This window comes from Poecilia mexicana, unplaced genomic scaffold, assembly GCF_051168715.1.
Source record: "Poecilia mexicana isolate PSO_F unplaced genomic scaffold, ASM5116871v1 scaffold_20, whole genome shotgun sequence".
NCBI lineage: Eukaryota > Metazoa > Chordata > Actinopteri > Cyprinodontiformes > Poeciliidae > Poecilia > Poecilia mexicana.
Genome location: NW_028263389.1, coordinates 14,638,025 through 14,659,187, shown reverse-complemented (window position 1 = coordinate 14,659,187; position 21,163 = coordinate 14,638,025). Strand labels below are relative to the sequence as shown.

Genomic DNA, 21,163 nt, shown 5'->3' with positions numbered 1-21,163 from the left:
TGGATCAGTACATCTCGAGGATCAGTAGTCATGTGTCTACTTTCTTTGAAGTGGAAAAACAAGAGAGTTCACATAACATGAACGTACTATGTAGCGATAAACTGTTTGTTGCAGCCCATTTACAGTGTTAAACACTTACTTTGTGGCTTTAACGTGTAATTACAGAAACACCAGTCAGAATAGCTTATTTTTTTTATACAAGCAGTTAAGAAAATGCCAGTAAATCGATAGATGAATCGTTGGAAGTAGAAACTAAGAAATTGTTCCAAATATTGCAGCTCTGTGACATGAAATGGATTAAAAGTTGTTAAAATTGGAAAGTTAGGGTGTTGACATTGTTGCAAACTAACAGTAGTTTTGTAGGGCCTCGCCTAACAAATATTGATTAATCAATTGATAATTCTGACGATTCATTGATTAATCGAATTAAACATGGGCACATTCTGCAGATTTTTCATTTAATTTTTCACCAAAATAATTTAGCACTCCACTATGGATCCAAATCTGACTGTATAATTACATTGTACCAATTTGGCTTTTGTAAAACTCCACATTAATTATACAAATATTTACAAGTGTTCTGGCAGGATATTGTCGTAACTTGGTGCTAGATGAACAGAATTGATGGTCAAAAGCAATAAAGGTAATTGATTATAATTAAAGAGTGCAATTTTATATAATAAAAAGTTGGTTAACTTTTTATTAAGTTTAAATTACTTTAAAGTGATGTTTTTATGTCAGGACCTAAAGTCCTGATAGGACGTTTCAGGCATGTGTTAACTTTTGCTCAAGCCACATTTAACTATTAACTATTTAACTCATTTGATGACTTCATCAAGTTGACTATTACTTGAATTGTTTTTCTTTTTTGTATGTGACTCTTTGTATGTGACTTTTTACACCTGACTCTAATGCCTACAGTAGGCTGTGAACATCAGAGGACATATATATTTGTTACAATATGACACAGGTACAGATCACAGACAAATAAATGCTACCAGTGCATAAAAAGTGCATGAAAAAATGATAGAATTATAGAAAGAGCAATGAATAAACAAATCGTAAAAAATTTAAGACTCAGGTAAATATAATTTAAGACCAAGCATTAAATCTGGGCACATCTAACACTTTTTAAAGCCTTAAATTTAGATGATTAAACTTAAGGCTTTTTATGGCTTGCAGAACTCACAGAAACTCTGCTAAAGTCAAGCACACTGCGACTCGAATGCATAAATATATTGTAAGGCAGATTTAAACTTTCAGCACTATATCCACTCAGGTTTTTCTTCGGTTTGGCCACGTTTTCTTTGGATCTGTGCAGACCTCAGTCCCCTTCAGCGTCTCAACAAACTGCAAATGCTTGTGAAAACTGATGATTTAGTTTTCAGCTTTATGACAAGCCCTGGATTTATGGACATCTGGCCAGAATTGAATTTGTAAGCATAGGTGTGGTGTAAAAAACCAAGATGCATATAAATGTGCAACTGTACCACTGGATGTCTCCAGTAGTTTATATTTAAGTCGTAGGGACAAGAAAAACATCTTTTTTTCTTCTTTTTTTTTTTTTTTTTTAACCAATGCGTTATGTAGATTTTGGGGATATATAACTAATTTATTGCAAAGTGATGTTTTTACATCCTGGTGTTCTGAAAACAAAGCAACATGGTGCTCGTCCAGATGCTATGCGGCACAATGACCTTGCTGCTGCCTCTCTTTTCTCAGCATGGTGTTTAGCATATTTGGGGATGACGTAATTTTTTGAGCGCCGGAGAAGGTTGGAGAGGATATGTTGAATTAACTCTGAGTCCTCCTGGCTGCCAGAGCACTCACTCAGCATCTCTGCCTCGCTGTAACTCAGTCTGTTACTTGACGGTGCCAGCAGAGGGAGAGGAAGGATATATGTAACTTCAGTATGGAATGATGTCATTGAAGATACTGCAGCTCAGTTCCTCATCACTTCCCCTTTTTGCTTCGACAACTGAAAAAAATCCTTTGTTTTTAAATGCAATCTACTAGTTTTTCAGCTGTCATTTGTATCTACTTTTTACATCTAAAATCCTGTTTGTATGAAAAACTGGCAAAGCTGTGAAGTTGACTGAGTACATTCGAGTTCCCAGATGATCACTTTAGTTTGTGATTGAACGAAACTGACGACATTTCCTGTGGTGCTACGTTTTTCTCTTTGATTTTGCTCTGAGGGTTCAAACTTTCCTCCCTTTTCAGATCCCAGGACAGTTAGTGTTATCTCTAAAGGCTTAGACATAGACTTCCACCTTGCTCTCTTCCTATCTCACCTTTGTAACCTACTTAAACTCATCCAGACAGGGTGTGTCATAATGACAGTGGAAAGGAAGAGGTTTGATCAAAGTGATCAGTCACTCCTGTAACAAAGATGAAAGATGGTAATTTTATTGCATGGTAGTAACGGTGTAACACTGAGCTAATTGGTCTCGATCCGCCAGTCACCCCGAGGGATGCAAGTGGATACTTTTCCACTTTGGCTTCACCGGCCTTCGATGCTAGTGTGTCAAGCTGGAAGGAAAACAGAGTAAAACAGATAAATTAGCCCTAAATGAGCCGGCCTTGTGGTTTTCCTGGAGAATCCCTTGCCGGCTTACTGAGCCCGCTTAACTAGTTGTGGCATGTGCGAGATGGCTCCTGAGTAGTTTTAGTGTGAAATCACGTCGAAATTTAAAAACACTGTCATGTGCTAAGCAGGGTTACGTGCTTGGGTGAAATGTTCTTACGAAGAAAAGTTAAATGACATATTTTGGTGGCGAGACATAAAATATGTGTTCTTAAAGAAGTCTGAAAGTTGCGTTAAAAAAATATTACAAAAGCTAAATCAAGCTGTAGAAGCAGTTTGTGAAATCTAATGGTTACCATGTGATAAAATAACTTTTATCCATAAATTGTCTTCTGTGACATTTCTAGAGGGTTTAACTCTTCTGTTGTAAATTTCCTTGTGTGCTTAAGATTATTGCACTGTTGCTGTGTACTTTCAGAATTGCTTCCCCGACTGCTGGCATGTTTAATTTATCAGGAGACTGTTGAGAAGTTGTCAGTTGTGTTTTTTAGAGGTTTTCACGCTTACTGACAATCACTTATTCAGCTGCATTTTCTTAGAAACCCCTAGATGCTTCCTAATCTTTTAATTCTTAAGGAAACTGTAAGGATACATGTTGTTTTTCTTATATTGTGCTTCTGTGTGTTGGTTTTGCTAAAGAAGTAATGACACAATGTGATCTGGCTAGAGTTGTTGTTTATTCAGAGTCCTATTCATTCAATTTTAAGATGAGAGGCAGAGGATTTTTTTTTTTCTACTGTCTTTCGGTAAATTAAGAATCGGAGTTGGAAGTGCAGTCCTCTTTTACCTTGACTTTTTAAGATAATTTTCTTCAAATTCTTCTAATTAACTGATGTGCCTGAGCAGGTATAATATTAATTTTAGATGACATATAAATATTTTAACTATTTAGTCAAACTAAAGATAAACAGTTTCAACTGATAATCTTGATATTTATCACAATAACAAAAACCTCTCTGCACAGTATTTTGTGAAGCCTGACTCACTCTATGACGGTAAAAGTTTGATCTGTTTGTTCTCCCACAGGATCATCTTCGCACACCTACATCCGGGGGAGCTTTACTTTTCAACTCACTAAAGAACTGGACAATATTAGAAATCAGAAGAATAAACTGGGTACGCGTTTGCATTCTCTGATGAGACTGATGTATTTTGTTTTAAGACCTTGAATTACTAGAGTAATGTACGCCAAAGACATTAGCTTTTTACATATTGCTGACAGGCAGCTGCTCCCTCTTCATCTGCCTTAATTTCTTAATTTGGACTTGGATCAGAGCTGCCTGATAATTTTCCATCCATTTTAGGATATTATAAATGAAGCCAGAGCCTTTTGGGGAACCGTGTTGCAGGGAAAGGAGAGCACAAAGGCACTTAGGATATTGGACAAGATGCAAACTTTATATTGTAGCAAGCCTTTTAGTGATGTCATTAATTTAGAAGGATGGTGCATATAAAATGCACTTGGCAAACTTCTCGGGCAGGCAGACTGAATACACTTTGAGAATACAGAGGACTGACTGTTGGTTGGGAATAGACAAAGACAATCAATATGTCAGAGATATAAGGACGGTCACATACACAGTGTAGGAGAACAGTGGATGTTACAGCGACAGAGTGCATGAGGTTTACAAGCTGTCAGTCGCAACTACAAACATGACTGATCAGCTGCTGAAATACGGCGTAGGTATAAAATTGAAATGTTTCATCTGGCTTGGAAGAAAGTCACGTCGGTTTGCCCGCCGCACTCTTAGATGTTGAAACCAAAATATAAATCACAAAATTAATTTTGCTGCGTTTCATTTTATCTCTAGATTTATTACTGTTTCCGCTAATTAAGGCAATGATGAGTGTGGCTGATTAAAGAGGAAGAGCATCGTTTTTTGATGGTTATGAGATTTGTATTACCTGGAGGTGCTGTGGTTTCGTTCACAGGTGAGATGCGTTTGGTGCACATAACCTGCAATATGATTCACTAAAATAAACAACATGAACCTTCTGAGTACAGTTAGACGTTGCGTGGTTTCAGATGAACATATTAAAGTGGTGAAGTTACACTCTTCACTGCTTAGATTTGGGCACAAAAAATGATTGCAGAATTTCTTCCATGCATGATTTATGAAATATGCATATACCGCAGAATATCAGCATATATATAGTTGATAAATGTAGTGGCTGAGAACAGGGGTTGTTTAAAATAACTTCCCACTCCTGTTCAGTAACTGTTTTGATGACCTCGTCTACAGCTTGTATGACATGAATAAATGAAAGGGGGGGGACAAAAACAAACAAAAAAAAAGATATATTGGTCGTCTTATAGGGGCAGGATTATGTACTTTCCAGACACAAATGTCCAGCGTCTTCATTTGTAAATCGGCACAGACCGAAACAAAGCCACAAAGTTTCTTAATCATGTACTAAAGAGTTCCTACAGTTGATTCAGTGCAGCTGATATAAGACTTCTCTACTTTAATAAGCCAATGCATGACTCCACAGCGTGGCCTCAGTCAGAGCAAGCAAACATTCTCATAAATTTAAAGAAGCAAAAGAGATTCAGTATCTTTCTTAGACTAAGGATTTATTTACCATCAATCAGATTTATTTCCATTAATGAGTAAACCTGTAGCATCCAATAAGAGGTGGTTTGAAGTGTGTGAAAGGTCAGATTTGAGGTGACGCGTTCACTCTTTATAAATGCAAATCTGTTTGATCCTCCTGTGTGCAATTACATGATTATCAGCCACAGATTTGTAATTCGAAAAGATCACTGTGCAGCTGATCAGCCATTAATAACGTTGTCCCAGATTCATACACTAACTTTGCAGAACATTTGACATGTTTCTGTGGTCCTTCTCTCTAAATTGCAAAGTTCTCCAATGAATTTTCATCAAATATAATTTCCAGTATCACTTAGTTGAAATCAAATGGGAAATAAAGATGTTTCATTAGTATGGATGACAGAGCTTGATTTCTTCTGGTCCACACCGATATAAACTAGCATGTGTCACCTGCATACATAAAAAAAAATCTGATTAAAAAAAAAATACATATATATATGTATATATGTATTGCAGATATATAATCATAATTAAAAATAAACAAATCTCAGTCAAGTCCAGAGTAGTGCATCTCAAAATGAATGTGAAAAAGACTATACTTATTTTTGCATCTTACACGTTTGGTAAACGAGGCCCAGCGTCTTTAAGAGTAACTTTGCACTTTGCTGTTTGTTAGAGAGAAGAAAGAAAGCATCAGGATGGGAGAAGAACTTGTTGTATCCCATGGTGATGCTGATCCTGCTCGCAGGAACGGTAAGTGCTGAGGCTGACCTGTCATTAAGCTCTGTTTGCTCTCGGCGTCTGCAGCCTGGCTGGTGGCCACTGGGACTAACACAGTCACCTCCAAACTCAACTTTTCCCACAGAGTCTGGGTGGGGAAACTACTTTTATCTAATAGTTGTTTTAAACAGTGCTGATTAGCCACTTGCAATAACTGGGATTTTGTATAAATTACAGTGTGAAAGATACTGTTTATGCCATCTAATACCACTGGAAAAGGAGAAGGGTGAAGCACGGCACGTGCGTCACAGTCCTGCCTACTTCTCATTATTTAGCTTTTTTTTTTTTTTAAAGCTTTATGTTGGAGTGGTTTACAATGACAAAATAGTTATTATACCTCACCATTCCTGCAAATCAGCAAGTTAAGTATATCACAATGGCAAATTCTGAAAGAAATGGAACAATTACCTTACATTTACGCTGTATGTAAACAAATCTATATCTTCCTTTGTGTTTGCAGACAATCTCTGTTATTATGGTGGCACTGAACATCCTCTACCTTCTAGTGGATGAGACGGCCATGCCCAAGGGATCCACGGTAAGCCCTCTAACTGCAGTACATTTTCAGCAATTTCTCTCTCTCTCTCTCTCTCTCACACACACACACACACACACACACACACACACACACACCCAGAATGTAAACTGCAGAGGAGCACGCCGGTCGGACCTGCCATGCCCTCAGCAGAGACATAAATCAAATTCCGGATATGCTCAGGTGCACCTCGGAAGAAAGAGCTCAACAAGATGGTAATCTGGCCCGAACCATGTGTTGCCGGTTTTGTTTTGGAAGTTCATTCAGAGTCATTTCACAGCAGCCTGCAGACTCAATGAGCTTGTTACGTGTCTCATGTCCACGGTGACTGAATAAAGCTGCTTTTCCTCCTTGCCGCAAAGACAAACAGGGCCAAGTGGAGGACTCTCAGTGTGAGGCTGAGAGAGTGGAATGACTCTTGGAGATTTTCATCTTCACCTAACAAGAAAGCCGTTTAAAGGTTTCTGTATCTCACCTCATCGGCACTCAGAGGTGCATGCACGCGTGCATTTACACGCATGTGCGTGCGTTTGCGGTTGTATTCTTGTCTGGAAAAGGGGGCAACATTATGTATCCTATTTCTCCCACATAATGTTTTTGCGTCTGGCGGGCAACTGACAGGGCTGCCCTCCACATTCCAATTATTTTATTGAGATGATGTTTGCTTTGACTTGACACATCTGCGAAAATCCCCCCCCAAAATTACGCGCGTCATGTAGCTCGAACCTGTCCTCCCTGATAGTTTGGCCCAATTAAAACGAGTTATGAGTCTGTTCAACTGGATGAATGCCACACCTCTGATCTAATCTCACGGGGCCAGAAGAAGGGGGTGTCACGTCCTCTTAAACAATCAATACGGATATGAAATCCATCTGTTTACCTATGTAACCTACACATTAATTCACTCTCCCCCTCTGGCACAAAAATTCCCTCTGCCCAAAGTTTGATTGGATGATGGAAAGAAAGTTGAAAAACATCTGGTTTGAGATCCGGACGCGCCACGACCCGAGCAAAGCCTCAGACTGTGGGAAAGTCAAATGAACCGCTGATATGCTAATTGTTATACGGAGCGCACACAATGAAAGTGCCATGTCAACGTTTGTCTTCCTTTCTAACTGAGCGTCCTGCTGCAGTCCTCGGCATACTGAGCAGTGTCCCACTCGGCTTTACAGAACAGGAGAGTAAAAAGAGAGAGAACATGTAAAGCTGTTGCTACTTCCATTAAAGAGAGCAGCATTTAATGACTTTATGAACAAACTCTGAGAGGGACTAGTAAAGTTGTTACTGCAGGTCCTTTCTGTTGCTAGCTGTCGCAAAAATGTTGTATTCTAGTAAGATGGACACTTACCCTTCAGGTTTGTGGCAATTTCCGTACAAGTAGTATTAAAAATCTGTATATTTTTAAATGGATGTGGTAAATAAAATAAAAAAATAACAAGCTGTTCAATTCATTTCAAATGCTGTAATTATTGTGACACAATCTAAAATCCAAACAACCTGCCCACTGTGATATAAAACCTGGCTTTTTGCAGCACGCTTTCTGGATATTAGTGTATAAACTCATTAATAAATACACGTGCAGCTCCCAAGCATCTTGTGGTGGGTTACAGCCTGCACACAGCATGTGGATTACAGCACAGGCCATAAAGCTGCTGTTTATTATGGGCCTACTGTGTGTGTTGTGGTGTTTTTACCCTCAGAGGCAGGATTCACACTGAGTTGTATCAGTTGAGTCGGGTGAAACTGGGAATGACATCACAGTACAATAGCAATACAAACTACTAAAAGTATACACTCCCTCGGTTACTGATCTGACATTTGACTGTGTAATAATGGTTATATTTTTAATGTATGGTGTGATTATTGTGATCCTAATTGAGAAATCCCAGGTGTGAATTTGGGTAATTACACCTGTCCAGTTGTGATTGTGTCAACATGTCTGCCATTTTAAAGCAGCTTTTGCAGCTTTATTGTTTGAGACATGTTTAGAAACTAGTCTGAGATACGCCATCTAAACAAATGATTCATTTCACCTGTTAATGATTTTATTGTTGTGGGCATACCTTCTTCTTTAAATTATTTTGTAAGAGTTAGTCAAAGATGTACAGCACTCCTCCTACAAACAGGCTTAGTTGTAGTAAGACCTGACAATTCTTATCTAAAGCTAGCTTCTGTGAGTTTTTTATATTCGTGCATATTGAGGGCACACATAACCAAATGCATGCTCGCCATTCCTGCTATAATAAATGACATCAGCTCTACTAAATTATCCGTGTAATAGAGTAAGAACTCTGCAGCATGGCTTTGCAGTAAGCTCCTAAAGATGACAGTTGCATTAAGAGGCATGAAACAACGTGCCAGACTGGGTTTTTTTTTTCTTTCTTTCTTTCTTTCTTTCTTCAGTAGCATTTTTCAGTGAAATCCCATAAAAACCAGAATAAATTGATATAAAATGTTTAATGTTTTTCTGGATCAGCAAAGACGACCACGTTTGCTTTTTTTCTTTTTAATGTAGGTGCTTTAATTTCAGATTTGCAAAGCTTGACTCTGAGTTTTAAACAGTTTAGTTCAATAAAGTAATTAAGTTGCTGCATATAATTCACTTTGAAAGGTCAGTTCTTGTGCCAAGACTTGACAAAAGCAAATATTAATCATATAACAAAACAGCTGCTTGGAATGTTCAGAATATGTAGATGTTTGTCTTGCTCTGATTTCCAAAGATCTTTGAGGTGGAGGGAAGGTCGGGGGTTGAGGGGGAGGGACGTGTAGTCTATTTGCTTAAGTATTTGTTTTGTTGTTTTTATGTTTTTGGCATGCTTTCAGCCTGTCTACGCTTCTTACCATAAGCAATAAGGTGTTTTTTGTTTGAACACCTGTTCATATATTCTAGGAGCCTCTTTCATCTTCTTCTATTCATTATTTAGCGGGCTTTTATTCTGATTCTCTAGGAAAACTCGTTGAGCAACACGTACCAACTTTGCAAGATTTCTGTAATTCAGTATTTTCCTCCCAATAAACTAGAGTTATCGTAAACCTTTTGTTTCATTTTGGATGCGTTTAAAGGGGTGCTCTATGCGACGAGAGCTAACTGTGCATTTTTTCTTTGTCTCTCTGTCGTCCAGGAGCGAGGCATTGGGAACACGTCTTTGTCCACATTTGGCGTGATTCAGGCGGTGGTGGAGATCATCCTCATGTTGTATCCTTCAAGTGACCTCCCCTTTGTTTGTCATATGCTCCATGACCAAGAGCAACAGCTGCCTTGTTTACTTAGGGCATAGCTCAGCCAAACGCCTTCCGGGAACATGTTGTGTTGTTTCATCACCTTTTATGATAGTTGAAAAGGAGCAATCCAGGCACACATATAAAAGACTCAATAAAGCTTCTTTGCAGCAAAGCGTTTTCAGTTCCTTGATTGATTTGCTGAACAGCTACTTGATGGTGTCTTCCGTCGTCGGATTCTACAGCCTGCGTGTCTTTGAGGGACTCACTCCCAGGAAGGATGACACAACCATGACAACGGTAAAGATGGGCTCAAGTGGAGGGCAAAGGTGTTGAAATTACTCCAGAGGTACTGATGATGTGTTTGGGGACTCCTGGAGTTTCATCTGTTCCTTTTTTTTTTTGTCCTCTACCTCCTTTTCCCCTGAATTCCTACCCTTCAAAGCTTCACAACAGCTTTCGTCGATCTGTCCAATATTTGTTTGTGGGTTGCGTAAACACTGACAAAGTGCAAGCTCCTTTCTTATACATCAGAGGGGAGGCTGGGGTTTGTAGGGGGTTGAGGATGTGTGCTCTGTTCAGCCTATAGGGGCACCTTTTCACTTGGTAATGAGTTTGGAAGTGGTGCAGCTTGTTAACTAGCCATGACGCTTCAGTGAAAGGGCTTGAAAGGACAATAGAGGGAACCTGGTAATGAGCAACTTCAGAGGTACTAATTGTCTAATATGTGGAACCAATTTAACATCAAGTGGTGTGTATGTGTGTGGGCATATCAGCACTGGAACTATCAGGTGCTTTCCTTCCTCCACATATAAAGTGTACATTATGTGCTTGAGCGACCTGGAAACTAAAATGGGACCATTTTATCATATTTTTAGATTATCGGCTGCTGTGTGTCCATCTTGGTCCTGAGCTCAGCTCTACCAGTGATGTCCAGAACTCTTGGTAAGTTTATTGCCTGCTTGAATTAGAATCATTTTTGTAAATCAGCAGTTTCCTTGACTTTTCAACCAGAAATGAGACAAAACAGCCTAACGGGATTGACTACACATATTTAAACTTGTTTGGTTTATCTGTCTTTGGCATGATTTAACCTCAATAAATGAACCACATGCATGAGCGTTCCATCTTTTCCTGTGAAGAAGTTAAATAAATAATTTTACAGCTGCTGATGTGTAGATTTGAGTTTTAAAGGGAAATTTAAGTTTTGAGATGATTCCTAATGATATAACTTCAAAGAATAAAATGCGGCATAACATTATTGTCATACTCCAATCACAAACTGAAATTTATTTTGTTGGGATATAATGGGTTGAAGCAGGGATGTCCAAAGTGTGGCCGGTGGGCCATTTGTGGCCCCTGGACTGCTTCTGTGCAACCACCAACTTGAATTTGAGTGGTAGAAATTTGATCCACCAGCACAAGAAAACAAAAGAGGAAAAGGTTCACGTCCAAAATATCCATTTATTGGAGATGTTTTGATGTACAATAATTTGCACACCCGTTTCCTACAAATCTATACCTACTTTATCCTTTTAATTAGTGCACACTAAGTTTATTTTTGAGCATTATTGGGCATTATTACAGATTCTCAGTTGAATTTAGTTCTGGACATCAACTGGACCGCTCTAAAACAATAATATACTTTGAACTAAATCATTCCATCATGCCTCTGCCTGTTGGTTTTGTCTCATTGTGCCCCTGCAAGATAGACCTCTAACTACATCCTCTCACAAGTTTTCTAATAGGACTGCCCTTTGTTTTAACTCTGTCCATCTTACTATCAATTTAGTAGCTTTTCTGCACCTACGAAAGCAAAGCATCCCCATAGCATGATGCTGCCACTATTTTTTCCTTCCTCTCCCCATTAAAATACATTAAGGTTTGAGGCAAAGCAAAATATGAAAAGGTTCAAGTGTTATGACTGCTCTTTCAAGACTCTGTTAATATGGCTCAAAAACAAACACTTGCAGATGAACCATCAACATGAGGTCATTTAGGCTGAATTTACTGAAACTTTCTATAGCGACAGTAGAACAGAGTGCTGTTAGAACGGCTAGAAATGCCAGGAGTGGCACCATCATAATGGCAGTAATAAACATGCAGAGCCCAGCTGTTTAAATAGCCCTATTCTGTGTGTGTGTTGTGTGGCCGGCTGCAGAATGGGATGGAGCAAGCATACAGTGAGTCACTGGGAGCTTTACAAAATATCAACAGGTTCTGCTTTGTGACGCTGAATAAATGAAAGGAATAGATGCATGAGACTGAGCTGAAAAGGAAAAAAGGCCTCCCACTGAAAGATAAAAAAAAAAATAACTCATTGAGAGTTGAGTGTGACAAAGTGAGATCTTAGGAGAGAAGGAAAAAAAAAAGTTTTGTGTGTTTATGAGGTGTTTTTTGTGTACTTTCCAGTGGGGGGGAAACAAGTGTATCACAGTACAAAGCCTTGCAGAATATATGTCATCTTTTTAGTGGAGTGACAGATGAGTTACATCAGATGCATATTATAACCAGTTCCCAGGATGCAGAGTGGTTGGGTTATGAACCTATTGAACTTTAATAAGGTTGACTCAGAGACTTGCTGTGTCTTATTGTCTGTAGTCAGGGTTGCTATGGAGATTTGAGAAGTCCTTAAACAAGGTGGATCAATATACAAATTTTCTAATATGGTTTCAGATAACACGGTAATCTACCACCCTGAATCTAGAGTTTAAATCTTATACCAAAGTTACCAATAAATGATTCAAAATCTCTCCAGTTATCTGCCAAATTGTTCCTACAGTTTAAACCCCTTTCAATGAAAAGCCATAAGTTTTTTACCGCTTCTTGAGGTTGTTTTATAAGCCAAACTGCTTTAAAGATAGACTTTTCCATGATGAAGATTGTAGTAGATAAAGTAACATGAATGTTTAAATCTTTTTTTTTTTAAATAAATGTGCAATAAGTAAGGTTTTGGTGTTGCAGGTTCACAGGATAAAATCCAACAGGCTGTGTGTTTTGCTATTTTGCTGCATGGGGCTTGTAGTTTTTGTGGAAGAACGTCCACATGTGTTTACCAGAACCGCTAGTTACGGAGCATTTGAATGTTACTGGCTCATTTCTGTGGAAACAAACAAATGAAGGAAGCAAAAAGTGGATAAAAAAAATTAAGATGAACCTAAACATGATTTAAGACTTAGTATGGAAAATGTGGTGTGTTAAGACATAAAATATAATGATTTTTGTTGTTGTTCAAATGTTGTTTTTCTTCCCAAGGCTAATTACGTTATGCATTGAATTTTAATTTTTTGTTTAAAAACTGCAACAGTGCTTCTTTTATTTAAAACTGACCATAGAATAAAAATTTCTTACTAGCCTGTTGTTACGACTGGCTCAAGGTCATAACAAAAACGGGAGACCATGCAGGGGTTAAAGTGTAGAAAAATGAATATTTATTAACAAAAACAACAATGGATTGTGGATATCAGTATCAGTGGTGTAATGCAAATGCTTGGATGTGTTGTATGAGTGCATACGGAAGTGTTGAAGTACCAAAACAAAGACAAACTCAAAAGTGCAAAAAGAAGGGGAGCTGAGGCCTGGCAACAAAACACCACAAGCGTCAAGCGGCAGAGTGGACACTGAAGGCCACACAGAAGACGGAGACAGCCAGGTTCAAGTACTCTATGCTCCAAATTAGCAAATCAGCAGCACCCGTAAAAGGGAGGAGCACAAAGACAGACAACAAGACACCTGCAGCCCAGCCTACAAGGCCCAGGGCCGTAACACCTGTGCTTTGGTGAGGACCAGAGCTAACTCTTGAGATCCTTCCTAAGATGAAGAAATGCTTAAGAAAAAGAAAATGGGGATATTTTTTGGCAGAGGTTTCATATTTGTTAACATGTACAAGCAGCTGATTAGTCCTAAAGTGTTTCAGTAAAGACCGATCCCGATCAAACAGATGAATGCCTTTTGGATGTGTAACCAGCAGCATGCAGATAGATGTCTGCAACTCTCCACTACAGATATGCTTTGGTCATTTTAAAAATCAATTTTTTAAAACTCTTAATTAGATTTTCTCAAATTACCAAACCAGGATCAGAACCTTTGGTATTAGAAACAAATTTGGCCAGACCACAGTGGCTAGCTGCATCGACTGAGGTCTCCGTCATTTTTCTCCCTGCCTCTTCATGGGCAATTTTGTTAAAGGTCTGCGATGCCTGCCAAACTGCTTACTGCGGCTGCAAATACATCTCTGCAGACACTGAATCGATAGCTCAATCTAACTGACGACAGAGATTGTGAAGATGTTACAGGAGAAGTAGTGCCCAGAGACTGCGGCTTCTTTGGTCTGACACGTCAGAATATGATTCCTGCATACAAATTATAGACGAGATCAGATATGAAAGTGTTATAAAACGCAGATTTGAACTGGTGATTTGCTTGATCAATTTATCATATTAAATAAAACTATATTTTATCATCCAATTGACAGCATAAGTATCTTTTAAAATACGTTGTAAATCCTAACTGACAAGATTTCGTTGTTCAACTACACACAAACGAGAGTCGGCAACATAAAGATAAACAGGCTGGGAGGAAAAGCAACAATGATGGCTGCAGTAGAAATTTGACATGATCAACTCAACCAGAAGATTTAACATTCATGTTGGATCTAAACGGGACCTGCAAGACTAACTGTACATTTATTTATTACTAGAGGACAGTTTAAGCTGCAAACCACCTTTAATTAATTGCGGAGTAATTTCTACCTCCCGAAGCGCCAAGATGTAAAAGCCTTTAACTCATCTATTTTTGACCGTTGCCAAACATGCTGCCATGTGTATATCCAGGCTTTACATGGCAGCATAAAAACAATAAAATTAAAAAAATAGGTTTACCACTAGGTAACTGTATTTACACAAAGTTTTTTTTGTGTAAAAATGTTTGGTCATTTTTTTTTTTTAAATGACCAAACAGTTGAAACAATCATCACAACTGCTGCTAAAATAAGTTTCAAATTTATTTGATTCTACTGCACGGACTTAAATAATTACAAAAATTTATAGTAGTTTTCAAGTGCATATATTATCCTGTTTTACAGTTTACAGTTAAGCTGCTTGCACATATAAAACAGTGGGCACTTTGCACCCATAAACCAAGGCTGCGTTCACACTGCAGCCTGAAGTGACACAATTCCGATTTTTTTCTCAGATCGGATTTATTTGCCGTGGCCATTCACACTGCCAAACATGCGACCTGCATGCGTTCTGCAGTGTGAACAGGCAAACGACCTGAAAGTGTCCCACATGCGCAGTAGAGGGCGCAATGGCGTCAGGGTTCTCATTGTTCTGCCAACTTCCATAAAAAGAAGAAGTGCTCATTGTTTGCTGAAGTAAACATGGTTGCTAACGGTGGAACATAGCTTACATATTTGAAGTTGTTGTCCAACCGGAGCTGCATATTGACAACTTAATCCTCATATAGTCCGTCATGGTTGTTATTTTTCTTCCCACTTGCACGTATCAGGACGCAGAATAGTGAGATTTGTTGAGAATCAGTGACGTTCAGTTCGGATGAATGCGACCTGGACGTTAGGTTAGCCGGAAAAGGGTAGAGTGCCTTCTCTGGGTCAGGGGGGTCGTCCTGCCTCAAGTGGAGGAGTTTAAGTATCTGGGGATCTTGTTCACGAATGAGGGAAGAAGGGAGCGGGAGATCGACAGGCGGATTGGTGCAGCGTCTGCTGTGAAGCGGGCGCTGTACCGGTCCGTCGTGGTGAAGAGAGACCCGAGTCAAAAAGCGAAGCTCTCGATTTACCGGTCGATCTACGTTCCTACCCTCATCTATGGTCATGAGCTTTGGGTCATGACCGAAAGAACGAGGTCCCGGATACAAGCGGCCAAAATGGGTTTCCTCCGCAGGGTGGCTGGGCTCTCCCTTAGAGATAGGGTGAGAAGCTCGGTCATCCGGGAGGGACTCAGAGTAGAGCCGCTGCTCCTCCACGTTGAGAGGAGCCAGTTGAGGTGGCTCAGGCATCTGGTCAGAATGCCTCCTGGACGCCTCCCTGGTGAGCTGTTCCAGGCACGTCCCACCGGGAGGAGGCCCCGGGGAAGACCCAGGACACGCTGGAGGGACTATGTCTCTCGGCTGGCCTGGGAACGCCTTGGGGTTCCCCCGGAGGAGCTTGAAGAAGTGGCTGGGGAAAGGGAAGTCTGGGCCTCCCTTCTGAAGCTTCTGCCCCCGTGACCCGACCCCGGATAAGTGGAAGAAAATGGATGGATGGATGGATGGATGGACGTTAGGAGGTTTGAATTGGATACGTGTCAGATATGGGTCGCATTCGAAAAGAATCCGACCTGTGCTGTTCAAACTGTCATGAAAAGATCAGATACAGGTCGCATTACGTCAAAAAAAATCAGAATTGAGTCACTGCAGGCTGCAGTGTGAATGCAGCCCAATATTGTGTTGCCTTATGGCAAAACAAAGCTGCTCTGGATGATGCACTGAAGTTAAAATAATTCTAAAAATGATTACAATTATAGCAGTCCTTACTGTATTCATATGTGCAAAAACACAAACTTACTTGGAGATAATATTTGGTGGCCTATCTCTTTTGAAATGGTATCCAGTAATATGCAGAAAGACTTTACTGCCCACAATTATCTCTTGGAGCTGCAGCTTAATAGCAAGTGATTTGTGACATTTCTTTTTTTTTTTCCTTTTATTTTTGCGACCAATAGTATTTGCAAACAGTTATTATGTCATGTTAGTGAGGAACTAGTAGTGTGTTTTCAGTACTCTGATACTTTTTCCTGGCATCTCATCAGACAAACTTTAAACAGTTGGAAAGCTACGAGGAAAAACTGTAGCACTTCTAAAACTAACTTTTGAAACCCTCAATTTACTTTGATATGGTGAAAAAGCCCATGACTTCCAAAATGTATTTTGTATCATGAATGTATTTGAAATCTGTTTGCATATCTTGAAGGTTAAAAAAAAAAATGAAGTTATTAAAGTTTTACATGTTTTAATGTGTAAGCAGAGAGGATTAAAAAGGATTTTTAAAAAATGTTTTACAAAGGGGAAAAAATAAATGTTACAAATCACTTGCCATACACAAGATTGTAGAGACAAAAAAAATAGTTTTTGTATGTGATTCTGTCTTTCAGAATGAGTGTTTTCACTTGTTGAAAGAGATAAGCTCCTGCAGAAAGATCTGTCGGACTTCAGGGAGAAAAGATATGGCTGCATTTTCCAGAAGCCTCAGTGCTTTTCACCAATAAGGAAAAAAAAATCCTGCTTATGAACACAGAACCTCACTTTTCAAAACTGGCATTGACAAAATAAGTTGTATGCATTCCCTTTGTGGATTTTGTCTTTTGAACACTATGGGGGGGGAAAACTATTTGACAGTTCTGTTTGTCCTTCACAGGTATCACTAGGTTTGATCTCTTGGGGGACTTTGGGAGATTTAATTGGCTGGGAAACTTCTACATCGTCCTCTCATACAACTTGCTTTTTGCTGTTGTGACAACTCTTTGTCTTGTGAGAAAATTCACCTCGGCAGTGCGAGAAGAACTCCTGAAGGCCCTAGGTAAATGTCTCTTAAGCCTAATCTTATTTTCTTCTGGAACATTGACAATCCACAGGTGCATTATAGTAGATAATAAATGAAAAGTTGATTTATTTCAGTAAGGGAAAAAAAAAAAAAAAAAATATATATATATATATATATATATATATATATATATATATATATATATATAAAAACTCATTTAATGTAGATTCCTCACAGAAGAATACATTTCAGGGGTTAATTTCTGTAAATTTTTTATAATTATGGCTTACAGCTTATCAAAACCCAACATTCAATTTCTCATAATATTACATAATAGATAAAATTAATTTTTAAAATGCAAAATGGTCTACATAATTATGGGAAAGACTGCCGACTTCTCAGTTGTCCAGCTGATTTATAATTTGTTTATGACGCCCTCCACAAACAAGATAAGACAGCAAAAGTCACTGCTAAATAAGCTGGCTTTCGGAGTGGTGTGTCCAACCATGTTCACGGAACATTAAGTGGAAGGACGAATGTGTGGTAGAACAAGGTGCACAATCAGTGAATGTAGCCACAGTTGCTTTGAAATCTTAGGACGTGCAGGAAATTAGCCATTGAGGACTGACTGCACTGTGATCCAGTAATTAATGCAAAAGGAGCCACAACCGACTATGGAATGTATATATTCTGCAGTACATAGACATACATGACATTTCTGTAATAAAAATGTTTTGCTGGCCTTATTTAATTTACATTTTTCTGAGAATCTGAATTGCGTATTAGCAATAAGCTAAAAGTTTTACTTATCAACTAAAATTGCTGAAATAAATAAAGTTTTAGGTGATTTTTCCAATTTACTGAGATGCACTTGTGCTTTTATTTATTTTTCAGATTAAATGACCTAGAAAGAAACCAAAAAATTAAAACTAAAATAGCAGTGAGCTGCATTTAAAGACTTGGTGTGACTATCCCTGAATGTTTGATACATAGGATGGAATGGGGTTAGAAAATGTCAGATAGAGGCACTGAGGAGAGAAAAGAACATCAATACCTCTGCCTAAATGAAAGTCTGAGGCTTTTTAATGAGATTTCTCTGCCTTATCTTCCACCGCCCAGGTCTGGATAAATTGCAACTGTCAAACAGCCCCGCAGACCCCGAATCTGGGAAGCTCTCGGCCAATGGGCATCAGAAAACTCTGTGAAAGGGACGATGGATCAGCACGCACGCACACACACATGCTAGCAGAGCCACAGGGAGATTTCAACAGTACTGTCTGAGTGTTGAAAGGTGAAAAGGATAGGAAGGAACTTAATAAACCCCGGCAGTGTCTGACTGTTGCTGCAAATGGAGGCTGAGAGCAATTTAGCTTCGTGACATTCCATCCTCTGCGTCTCTGATGGAAGCTGGGACAGAGCCAGGCGGACACAGAGGAGTGAAAAAGACTGGCATCAATGGACTGACCTTGATGCTAACCTCGACTGTGACTTTAAACTACCCATCTCTTGCTTCTGGGGCATTCTTGCACCCGTCGTCGTCACCTTACTTCCTTTTGCAACTCCTACCTTTGCACTAGATAAAAGCAGTTTCTGCTTGGTTCCGTTTCTGTATCAAAGTCTTAAATCAGTGGCTGAAGTAGAAACCAACCATTCATTTACAAAGGTATTTAAATTATTATTTTTTTTTTATTAATGTTGGTGAGAAACTCAGAATAAATGTTTTTTTTGTTTGTTTTTTTTGGTTGGTTGGTTGTTTTTTTATTAGTGTTGCAAACATGAGAGGATCTCAATTTTTCTTTTTCTTCTTTAAACTCAAAATAAGAAAAAAACTGACAAAACTGCTTTTTGAAACATGGTAACTTGTATTTTATTCCCACTGAACAGAGCCAGTGCAGAATTCTGCACCGTATTGTGGGCTGCATTTTATGCATTGCACCTGTCAGGTCTGAAAGTCTTATCTTGTTGTAATTTTGCTGTCATATGTGTTTTTCTCTGGCTTTATGCAAGTGGGCTTTAACTTTTTGATGATGTCAGTTTGTATGAAGGAGGACACTGTTTTTTTTTTGTTTTGTTTTTTTAAGGTGCTCCTGATTTGATTTAAGCCAATCAAAAATTGGCTGTTTTTAACCAAGCCAAATCTCACTGATTGGAAAACTCTAGTTCATCTGAAGGGAATCTGTAGTTTTGTCTTACTTTTAATATTTTTTTATTGATGCACATCTTGCATAATTATTTTTGCTCTTTCAAAAAAAAAAAAAAAAAAAACAGGCACGCACAGGAAACTGTTTTGTAAATGTTGTACTTACATGTATATAATAATTTGTTTCAGATTTTATTCCAATGTTTGGATGTAAATAATCAGTTTTCACTGAGCCCGCTGAAGGTTTTACAGAAAGCATCTTTGATATTATTTTAATCATATGTGTTATGAAATTCAGACATGGTAGGCTTGGAATATTGCTGCACAGATGTATCTGTTTGCATTGACCTCACCCTCTGCAGAGCTAAGGATGGTAGATAGCCAATGAACACAGATGGATTTGCATTTGGCTCCCTTAGAAGATTGTGGAAGTGAACAATTTGATTTACCAGTAATTTAGAGGGGCTGTCCACAATTTGTTTGTAGTGAAATATAATTTAAAGACAATAAAGAAGTGCAAGTGAAAGAAGGTTTTGCTACAGGACCAACATCTGTAAATCACACACACTTTGTTCTATGAGTTCACGGAGCACCACAAGCCAGCCAGCTTTGTAGCCAAGAGAAAGACTTGGTAACTCAGGCGTCCCTCTACATTTTGTTGCATTGCTGCGTAATCTTCTAAACTGTGATTTTCTTTGTCTTCACAATCACCTCGAATGCCTTATGACAAAACATCTTGTAGGCGTAATGTGATGGTAATTGATTTCTTGGCACAGCCGCACTGTGATCCTATCTGCCACTGAGTTTCTGCTTCAAAGCCAGCTATACGTTACATTTTTTTTTTTTTCCCACTATTAGTGTTTAGGAAGGAGCTTCATTTTTGAGCACTTTCGTGGCATTGTTTTTCTTTGTCATGACAAATAGAAATCTGAAGTTATAAATGCATTCAAGACTTGAACAAAAGAAAATGTACAGCGCTATTTTTTTTATACACTGGCAATGTCATACAGTACGCAAAAATATGACAAAGGGCATCCAGTAATATTTCCCAATAATGAAAAACAAATAACTTTCTGTTCTGCCAGATATATTTTGTTTTTGTTTGTATTTTATTGGTTTTAGAATGATGTGAAGATGTGAATTCTGAAGATAAAAAGTGATGTGAATTTAAGATTTAAACAGTTTTCCTTGTGAGAGAGGCAGATGAATGAGTCAAAGTAAAGATTTTCCTCTTTTCTTATGCGCAAGCTGAAATTTAGTGAAGTATTGAAATAAAATAAAAGTTCCATTAGCTTAAAATGTGGACTTTTTGGTAATTGTTGGGGGGAAAAATAAAACTTCACATATAAATATTGGACCACTTTTCATTTTAAGTGATTTTTTTTGGTTTTCCAGTCCATATTGTCTGTGTTTGAATGAAGGTGTCAAGTCGTTCCGTGCTGCAGGTGTAACTTTTATTTCTATCCATCCGTCTGTTAATCTCTGCATGTAAATTTTGGTACGTGTTTTGTGAATGTATTTTTTACGATTTTTCAGTTTGATAAATGGTATTTTTGTTGTTTGTGTGTTTGCAAATAAAAGGAAAATGTTTACTTGCTTTTATTTTGTCTGGGTGTCTGAGTTCTATGTGACCTTGGGTGGACATCATGTTTTTACATTATTTAGTTCACTTGGTAAAATATTTTGATGAATTAAGGAGATAATTGAAAATTCTCAAATTATGTTTAATTTGAATAAATATCACTCTGTGAATACTTTGTATTACTCCGTTTCAATTAATTGTGGCTCTTGTCCCTGTTTGAGCAAGTCA

The 21,163-nt window shown here is 38.4% G+C and overlaps 2 protein-coding genes across 3 annotated transcripts in view; both read left to right on the top strand.

The window, feature by feature from the left end:
- lmbr1 (limb development membrane protein 1) overlaps window positions 1-20,955 on the top strand; it is a 40,683-nt gene extending 19,728 nt beyond the window's left edge. The window contains exons 10-17 of one of the 2 annotated variants that reach the window (XM_014998701.2): window positions 3,614-3,703; window positions 5,819-5,895; window positions 6,383-6,460; window positions 9,580-9,653; window positions 9,886-9,976; window positions 10,555-10,621; window positions 17,088-17,249; window positions 18,333-20,955. In XM_014998701.2, coding sequence (XP_014854187.1) covers window positions 3,614-3,703; window positions 5,819-5,895; window positions 6,383-6,460; window positions 9,580-9,653; window positions 9,886-9,976; window positions 10,555-10,621; window positions 17,088-17,249; window positions 18,333-18,418 — 725 coding nt within the window. In that variant the 3' untranslated portion in view covers window positions 18,419-20,955. The remainder of the gene's footprint in view (window positions 1-3,613; window positions 3,704-5,818; window positions 5,896-6,382; window positions 6,461-9,579; window positions 9,654-9,885; window positions 9,977-10,554; window positions 10,622-17,087; window positions 17,250-18,332) is intronic. The other variant, XM_088001600.1, reaches the window with a different exon arrangement.
- The window catches only part of LOC148153410 (uncharacterized), a 440,640-nt gene that overhangs the window by 227,527 nt on the left and 191,950 nt on the right, over window positions 1-21,163 (top strand). The gene's annotated exons all lie outside the window — the stretch shown is intronic.